Source organism: Corapipo altera, unplaced genomic scaffold (assembly GCF_003945725.1).
Source record: "Corapipo altera isolate COAL_440 unplaced genomic scaffold, ASM394572v1 61411, whole genome shotgun sequence".
Classification (NCBI taxonomy): domain Eukaryota; kingdom Metazoa; phylum Chordata; class Aves; order Passeriformes; family Pipridae; genus Corapipo; species Corapipo altera.
The window spans coordinates 13,106,147-13,115,292 of record NW_020884875.1 but is presented as its reverse complement, the minus strand read 5'-3'; the positions used below and the strand labels follow the sequence as shown (position 1 = coordinate 13,115,292).

The 9,146-nt window shown below is 40.0% G+C and overlaps 1 protein-coding gene across 1 annotated transcript in view; it reads left to right on the top strand.

Annotated features, from left to right (window-relative positions):
• Positions 1-418: 418 nt before the first annotated feature.
• ARHGEF28 (Rho guanine nucleotide exchange factor 28) overlaps positions 419-9,146 on the top strand; it is a 105,345-nt gene continuing 96,617 nt past the window's right edge. Inside the window, 1 exon segment of the mRNA XM_027635073.1 lies at positions 419-497. Coding sequence (XP_027490874.1) covers positions 465-497 — 33 coding nt within the window. The 5' untranslated portion in view covers positions 419-464.

Below are 9,146 nucleotides of genomic sequence, written 5' to 3'. Positions count from 1 at the left end.
GGGATATTTTCTATGAAGTTGCTAGAAAACCAACACCAGACACTTAGGATACTGGTGTGGAGTAGAAGTTGCTACAATGTGTTTTGTGGTCAAACATAATTTTTTTGCCTCTAGAAATAAGAAATTATGAAATTCCCACTACTTCATTTGCTGCAACTACGAGTGTCTCATGCTCAGCCTGATCTGTTTTGTTTACGCTGTCTATTATGTGAAATGCACACAGCATATTAACTAAGACCAGACACCCCTCCTCCAGCCATAACATAGACATTACACCAGTGTTTCCACATTCTAGGGACATTTGGGGCAACTGGGTAGCTGATAAGCTTAATATCCTTTTCCCCCCCTAAATCTGAAAGATGTTAACCTAGTTTACAGACATGAATCATGTATAATGATATCAGTACCTCCTGATGGGTGTGTAATAATTCCACTGGTTTATTCTGTTTGTAGATGCTGTGACAATGGAGTTAAGCTGCGCTGAACTACCTCCTTATGTAAGTCCTACAACACTAGGCTTCTGCCTGAAGAGTCGCTTTCTTTTGGGCAACAGCTCATTCAAAAGCAGGGTGAATGAAACCGAAAACCATTCTTTGTTTTTCCTGAGACTGGAGGCTGTTGAATGTTGCTGTCTGATGCAGGGATGTCTGGAGGTGATAGTTTTCAATACTGTGACTCAGGTCTCTGAAGGAAGTTTCAAATTTTTCCCCTCCTTCTGATCATTATTTTCTTCTCCTTCAGTAGTCTTCATGCCTATGGATTTTTTTTTGATTTTTAGCTTTTTGTAGATTTTAGAAGTAGCTGTAGTTAGCTCACCCTTTAGCACAGTAGTTGACACGTTTACCCAACCCTATTACCCCATTTCGGATCTAACTTTCTAAATTCCTTAGTTTGTTTAGACTTCTCTCAAGGTAAGCCTTGTTTCTGTTTAAGAGCATTTGCACCCTGGCTTGAACAAGATACCCCACAGAAGCATCCTTCAAAACCCAGAGCTTTGGAGAAGCTCCACGGACTGGACGTGATGAAGAGGAAGATGAGGAAGAGGGGGTCCCAGAGCCCCCTGTCTCAATTCCCAGAGAGCTGTGCCAGGGGGAGGATGTGGGGGTTGAATAGATCTGAGATTGGATGGACAAATACCTTAAGTTGTGGAACCCCCAGAACATGGGTGTGTGTGTCTGTACTCCCGTGATAGTTGAAGGCATTCTATTAAAACTGCTCTCTTATCTCTATAATAATTGCCTTGTGAGTAATTTTTTGGCTCCTGGCTGATCCTTTAAGGCAACAGTCTCATTTGCAGTTTTCAAAAGCAGAGCCTTTGTAGAGACACCTTTCACCCTCTTTCCCACAACTTATGGCTGTTTTTTCCCTATAAAAACCCAAATTACCATTCTCCCTGCTTCCACAAAGCAGGAACTTGTGTGTTATGTAAAAAAAGAAGGTGAAGTTTGTAATCAAGTGGATTCTTTTTCTGCAAATCCTGAAGTGATTGCTTAAAATAGATGAACTCACAGTTAAAAAAGAGGTACTAACAGGAGTGAGTTTTTTAGCTTTGTTTACAAAGAAGGTCTGAGGTGATATAAGTGCAGCAAGTGTAAGAAAGATGTGGTGAAATACAATCCCATCCAGGTTTCTTAGATCCTAACCTAGGATTCTAGGATGGGGAAGCATTCCTCCTTGGTAACCTTTTTGGAAGTAAAAGATACCAGTATGAAGAACATTTTTCTGTGCAGTAGCTTGCTTTGCTTTGACAGCAAGTGGAAGCTACTCCTAATTTGGTTTGCTCTTGGCATACCCTATCATCAGAGAAGGTGCGTCCTATCTCATTTACTCTTCCAAAGAAAGGAGTGTAGCTGCTTTGGATGGAGGCAGAGAGTAGGAGGTGCATTCAGTCTGCATTCACAGCTCTCTCCCCTCTGAGAATAAATGGGAGCCAGAGGAACCATGCTGCCAAAGCTCAGGCAGGAGCAAAGGAGGAGGAGTGAGTGCAGCCTCGTGGCCATGGTTGCCCTTCAAGGTGCTCTGCTCTGAGCAACTTGAGATGACAGTGTAGCTTCCCTGCTGTTTCCACATTAACTGCTGACCCAAGAGGCTGGCTCTCATGAAAGACAGTGGGAGTGCAACTTGGAAATTAAGTGCTGTTGTGGGCACAGTCTGGCCACTTTTTTATCACATGCAGTATACCTGCAGCCTATCCCTACAAAGGCATGTCTGTATTACAACCTCAGTTAATTGGCCCTTGGATCCACACTGTTTTATTTACTTTTGCTACTAAATAACAGTTTTGAAGTTCTTTTGATCTTTTGTTACTTTTTCACAGGATATACTCTCTCTGTAGCAGTTTTTGGGCAAACACCTGCGCTACAGCCAGGTTCATTAGCATCTTCACTGTTTTCTTAATCTGTGATCTTGTGGTTTCTCAAGGATGAGCTGACATAATACCTCAAGACTCAGTTGAAAATCCGCCTATGAATTCACAGGTACCTTGGGCGTAGAAGGAGTTTGTATTTCCATACAGAGAGGAAAAAGTGAAACGAGGGATGTGTTTCACACCTGGGGGGTGCAGATAACAACAGCAAATTCCCGGTGTGATTTTTAATGTTCTTAAAAACAAAGCCTACTGTACCGTTCAGCTACCATCTACCTGGATTTCTGTAGGTGAGAAATGTGGTGAAACAGAGTTAATTCTAAAATGTCTTAGTTGACAAATAAGTTAATTTTATTATTCATGGAAAAAAAAAAGACACTGGCCAGTTGACACTGGCCAATGAATGAAGCAAGCCAGCTGCCAGAGGCCATCTTGCCTTGCCCCATTGCTGGCTTTTGTGCTCCCTTAGTGTTCTGTCTGTACACTTGACAGCAGTGACATGGAAGGGGAAGAATAATTGCAGAATTCCATAATGGACATCTGCATAAACTACTTCCAGGTCAGCTTCAGAATACAACAGCATGGCTGTTATACAGTGGAGAAAATTAAAGACGAAAATTTCAGATTAGGAGTCAAAGTCCTGTTGTAGAGATCAGAAAGCAAAAGGTGGTAGGAAGTTCAAATTGGAAAGAGGATTTTAATGCATATGCAGGGACTGGACTAATTTGGTACTCTGTCAGCAACTTTTAGTTGTTTGGGCTGTAGTGCGACAGTCTTCCAAAGTGCTCCGAGTTGGTTGATGTTGTTCCAGCTGAAGACAGGGTTAGAGTGCACTGTAATATTCATGCAGCCCTGGACTCTTCTGAATTCCTCATTACTGCACTGAACTCCATGCAAAAGGTGGTTAAATAAACAGGATTTTATTTGTACTTTAGCAGTGTGTCTGGGAATAATTTGAACGTATCTGCTGAAAACTGTTCAGAGGTTCATAGACAGAGGGACTCTGAAAACACCTGGTTAGGCAGTTAAAAAGTTGTGAATCATCTTGTTTGACAGAAAGAAATTCCAATTTTTTTTCTGAAATATGTTATTTGTATGGCTAGTTAGAGCTAGAGGGACAAATAAGTAGTAATTGTTACCTTTGTCACAAAAACATGAGAGAAACAGAATGAACAGAAATAATTTAACGATGTTATTCTGTTTTCTAAATGATTGAAATTCAAACTGATACATGATTCCAGTGTGGTTTTGCATGATTTGAGTAGGAAGTGGCAGTAGGACTTACTTATTGATTCTAAAGTGACTAATTGATTGTCTGCCTTGCCAAGATGTTTGCCTTCCCACTTCATCCATGTTGAACTAAGAGTTGATGTGGGAAGAAGGGATAGTTTTCCATGGTCATATATAGCTCTTGTACTTACTACTCTTGCCATGTGTTCAGTGTAGTCTGGCCAGCCCTTTGTGGAAAGAAGACAATTTCTAGCCTATCTTGTCCATTCTGTGCTTTCATGTTCTTTGCTGTTGCAGTAGGGTTGGCCATAATTCCGAGCCCATCTCTGTGTTCATCCAGGTTGAAATCACTGAAATTACTTAGAGGGTAATTTCATAACACAGAAGAGAAATGTGGTTTAAAGTGTAAATATGTGTTGGCCTTTCAGCATGCATTTGCTAATGCACAGAGCTGTGTTCACTGGCCTGATCCAGCTCTGGCTGGGGTCATGAGTATTTTGTTGTTGACCCCTGTGGAAGCCTAGTGAGATCTGTCATGGGTGGTTTGCATGGGGACACACAGGAGAGTGTGCACTGGCTGGCTTCTGTTTGGATGTAGACTTGCTGCCAGAATGAGATTGAGGAAATACTTGTGAAAGAATAGGATCTATTTTAAAAGATACGAAGGAAAAGAACAGGTGCTTCAAATCATGTCCATCAGCAGGCAGATAATTTTTGTTCCCATGGTGTATTATTTCTCCTCCACTCTTTGTTTTCCTGTTCAGTCCCTAAACTGAGATTTTTCTGGGCAGGGACTTTGTGCTTACATGTATTTGTGTAGTGCGTACAACAGTAGAGCTCTGATATCACAAGTGACATGAGAATAATACATAGATTTGTATATTTTAAATCAAGTCAACTGAAAGAGATAATTTCTTTTAAGTCAAGGGTTGCATGTCAGAAGGGATAGTAATTTTCTATTAATATGCCTTATCGCAGAAGTTTTTTTGACCTGTGTATGTTAAGAGCTCATTCCCAAGCTTTTTGATTCCTCTGTATTATTTTTTTGCATGGAGATAAATTGTGTTGTTGTTGTTGACAGCAAAACACTGAATGATATTTTTAAGGACAGACCAGCAAGAATGTTAATATATGTTTTGGAACTGGGCTTGAAAAAAGTTTTTTTAGTTCTTCCTTCCCTACTCCCCTGCTTTCTGATAAAAACATGCAGGATATTTTCTCCTCATTTTCTCCCTTTGCCATATGGGAGACTGAAAACTTTTCTCCACCTTACCTGTTGTCACAGTTTGATGATGGGCTAAACACAGCTTTAAGATTGGTGGTGATAAGTTAAAAAAAATAGTGTTAGTTTGATGCAAAGTGCTGACTTGCTCTGTGGTTCTGATTGTTTAAAAACACTGGTAGATTAATTCTGTACCAGCAGTCAGATCCATGACTGTCTCTTATCCTGCTGCTGACATACAGCAGGCATAAAAAGCACAAAGCCAGCATAAGCTCTGTATCATGTGGTAACTCAACAAAAACGAGATGGTGTTCCCGGGTCTGGCATGGGTCATTAGTGTGGCTGGATGTTGCTCATGGTGACTTCTAAAAGGTCTTGCTGCCAGTTGTACCTTAAACTGAGCAAAGGGCTGACTGAGAGAGTTAAACTAAAGAAACAGGACTGAAGAGGACAATTTTTTGTGATAAGATGATGCAATAGAAAATAAGAACCGGGCATATTGCATGTGCACTGAATGAAGTGCATCAATATGTGTAATACATATTTCTTTTTAAAGTGGGTAATATTAGAGGCAACTTAGCCTAGAGTGGAATAACATGGAGACTTCTTGACATATGCATGTTATTATCCGTTACTGTGTTTTTTTTTTTAGAGGAAATATATCTATTTTGCAGTAAACAAGAAGTATTTGAAGTATTTTAAATGGCTGCTGCTGTTTTTTGTTTTTGTTTTTGGTTTTGTTTTTGTTTTTTTTCCTGGAGGCAAATCTTGCAGTTCTCAACAAAAAACTTGTTCTTCTGCCTGTGTCCGTGAACAGAGTGAGCCTAGGTTGAGGCTAGTGATGGGGTAGAAGGTGTAACTTACTTTGATGCATCAGCTTTGGGAAAATCCCAGCGTATGCAATTTCAGAAACTTCCGATATGGCACATGTATTTGAGTGTGTCACTGAGGGAGGAGTATTGCAATAAGCTTGATTGAAAAACCACAAGATTTAAGGCTGATCTATTAAACCCCAACAAAGTAAACCACAAACCTTCATCTCTCCTCTCCTTCAAAACAAAATGAAAACCATCCAGCTTCTAAGTAATCAACAGGCTGGAGCTCAGCTTGTGGCTGAGAACAGCTGTGCAGAAATGGAGGCTGTGCATAATTATTTAGTGTAACATTCTGGCACATCTCTGGTCATTTTGTATCATTTGGCTACTCTGTTATCAAGGCCAAAGACTTGTTAAGCCCTTAAAGAAGCACGAAGTGTGTACCAGCTGCAGAAGGTGAGAGAGGCCAGACGGGTGTTGTTTGGGTGGGAGGAAGTTCCCTGTGTTGTGTGTTAGGGGACCATGTGAGGGGTGCTTTCAAACAGGGTGGGCAAAATTCATCTTTGAAGAGTAGCTTGGGGACTGTTGGTCCTGCCTTGAGGCAGGGGAATCAGCTAGTTAACATCTGTGGATCTCTTCTGTCCTCATTCATCTTCAAGTGTACTTTTGTCATTGGTTTGGGTCTAACAGAGTGCTTAATTTTTTTCCAGGTTATGTGGGCTACTTAGCAGTCAAAAAGATGGCTATAGCTTCTACCAGCACTTCCTTTAGAAAAGGAACCATATCTAAACCAAAGTGAGGAACTTGCTGATATTTCATGTCAAAAGAGAGCAGCTTATCTGTCTTCATTAGGAAATTTCTCTGTTAGTGCTTTTCTCTTCAAGGTTGTGCTGGGACCTGTATAGAAGCATCTTTCAGATTATATCCTAGGACTCAAATGGTCACTGAATGCTTTTTTCTTCACTCTTTTGACATCCTCTGCATTTCTGAAAAAGCTGCTTCACACTGAGAAAGTAGTGTGCAGGTAGTTGGTGCATAAAGCTGATGTGTTTTGGAGAACCTGCCATGGTGTATTTCCCATGTGCGGTCAGCATCTTGTCCACAGGTTCAGGGGCTGAAAAGTGCAAAAGAGTGAGGTTCTTGGGGTGCTGCTGGAGCTTTGTAGTGTAAATGAACAGAGGACTGGCTCTTCTCCAAGCAACTCTGTGTGTCCACTTAATTTTTATAAAAGTGTGTGTATAGGTTTTTGGGCAATATGTAATACTAAATACGACCCTATCATGACATACTTTGTCTCCAGTCTGTATGTGGAATTCTGCTTGCCTTGTTACTCTGAATAGAAAAAACTTTAATCATACTCAGTTGCTTCTTCTCTCAAGTCATTAAATAGGGGGGAAAACACCCTATGTTTACTTTGCATGTTATTAGCTATACCATTAGAAAGCTAATGCTTCTAGAGAAAAGTTCAGCTTTTTTCTCCTATCTTGTTTTTCCGTTTCTTACTCCTCGCTTGCATGTAGATGCTGTTTCATTGTGTGCTGAATCCCATTGCATTCAATTCCATTAGGGTGCATGCTTTCTTAAATGAGTCCCTTACGGTGCTTACTGCAATCTGTCAACAAGAACTGCCTACTGGACATTATAAAAATATCACTGAACATTAGAAAGGCATGTTTAAAACTGTTTCTGTGTTATTAAGGTTTTGAGTATGGTTGATTTGTGTTTATTTAGAATTTCCCTACTGCTTTTTTTGCATCTTTTGTGTAGAAGTGTTCTAAGTTGCAGCTAAGTTCCAGCAAAGGTCATTAAAACTGTATGGCTGCCACTATTCTTGTCTGAGCACAAGTAAAATATAAAGATTTTCTGAAGCGAGACTTCTGAACAGTGAAAAAATAATTGTTAAATTGTAGTGGCTAGTAGCAGCTGACATAGAGGAAAATAGCCCCATTATTGCTGGAAATACTTGGCTATTTGCATTTACTTCTATGTGTTGGGTCTTGCATTTTGGGAACAAATAAACCATTATGTTACCCGAGCACATAAATATTTTTCATGGAGCGAGTAAATACAAACGCTGTATTTGTTTATACCATTACATTTACAGATAATGTAAATTTTCATGGTAAAAGTTTGGGAAAATAGAATTATCCGGGCTGTGTATGCAAGAATAGAGAGCAATTGTTGAAATCTGAGTGTTAGGCAGTGTGGTGGCCTGTCTGGAAGCCCACTAAAGGTCTTTTCGTATTGCCCTTGTTTTGATGGGGCAGGTTGCTGGTGAGGAAGATGGTGTTATCTAAATGATTCTGAAGTGGAAGAAGCTTGGTTTAGGTTAATGGCCAATAATTAAGGCATGGGCTGTCTTGCTGCAGTGATCAAGCACATTGGAAGTGACATGGTCATCTCTTCAGCTCCTCCTGCCTACCTGGATGCTGCCATGCTTCAGCCATGAGGGATTGCTACCTACTTATCCCTCTTCTCCTCATGAAGAGTCAGTCCCTTACTGGGATGCAGAGTAGGGTCAGACTGTGTGGAGATAGGAGCTCTTGTCCCAGCGCTTTGAGTAGTCTGGTCTTTTCTGCTCCCCACCCAGGATGTGGGGTTCAGGAGACCCCGCTGCTGTGTGCTGTACACCGTCAGCTCTCAAGTGCTCTGGAGAAACCAATAAAAAATATGTCTGAAAACCTGTTTGGTTACATTAAAAGAGCTCAAAGACCTATAACTCCCGTTAAAAATACAAACCTTGCTAATCTCCTCCCTGGTGCAGTGCCAGGGCAGTGTTTTCACTGGTAATAAAAGGTATAATTTACTTTATGGATCACAGAGAGGTAAATACTAACTCTTGCTCAGCCATGGGTTTAATGTGTTTAGAGTTGGTTCGGTGGCTCTCTTAATGCTGCCATAGCTGCAGCCTCCTCTCCCTAATCCTCCAACAGCAAAGTCCTCTGGGTCCATGCTCTCCCAGTTGCCTTGTATTCAGTCCACTTGACCAGTTTTCCAAAGATAAGGCACCTGTGTGACTTATCTAGTTTGAGTTTTGGTACCTAGAGGATAACTGTTAAGCCTAAATTTTGTATTTAGAAATGCAGAAGAAATATGCCAGTTGGGATGTGTTTCCAGCTTCAATGTCTGTAACAAACTCAAAATAAACATCACTTTGTAGAAGGACAGTGTCCCCATTTCAGATAGTGTGTATATTGTAATTTATTTCTATTTGTTTTGCCTGTTTTGAACTGATACATGAATTAGGGTTTAATTACGTACTTTTAAATACCAATAACCATAATTTTAGTTTCTTCATGCTTTTTTAATAAAATTACCTGCCAATGCCAGAGTTTTTTGCAGACCAAAGTAGCCATCCACATTATTACTCAACAGACCAAAAGGGTTATTTGCAACTAACATAAAAAGATTTTTAAAAAGATAAATTAATAACAACAATAACAATAACAATAATAATAATAATAATAATAATAATAATAATAATAATAATAATAATAATAATAATAATAATAAT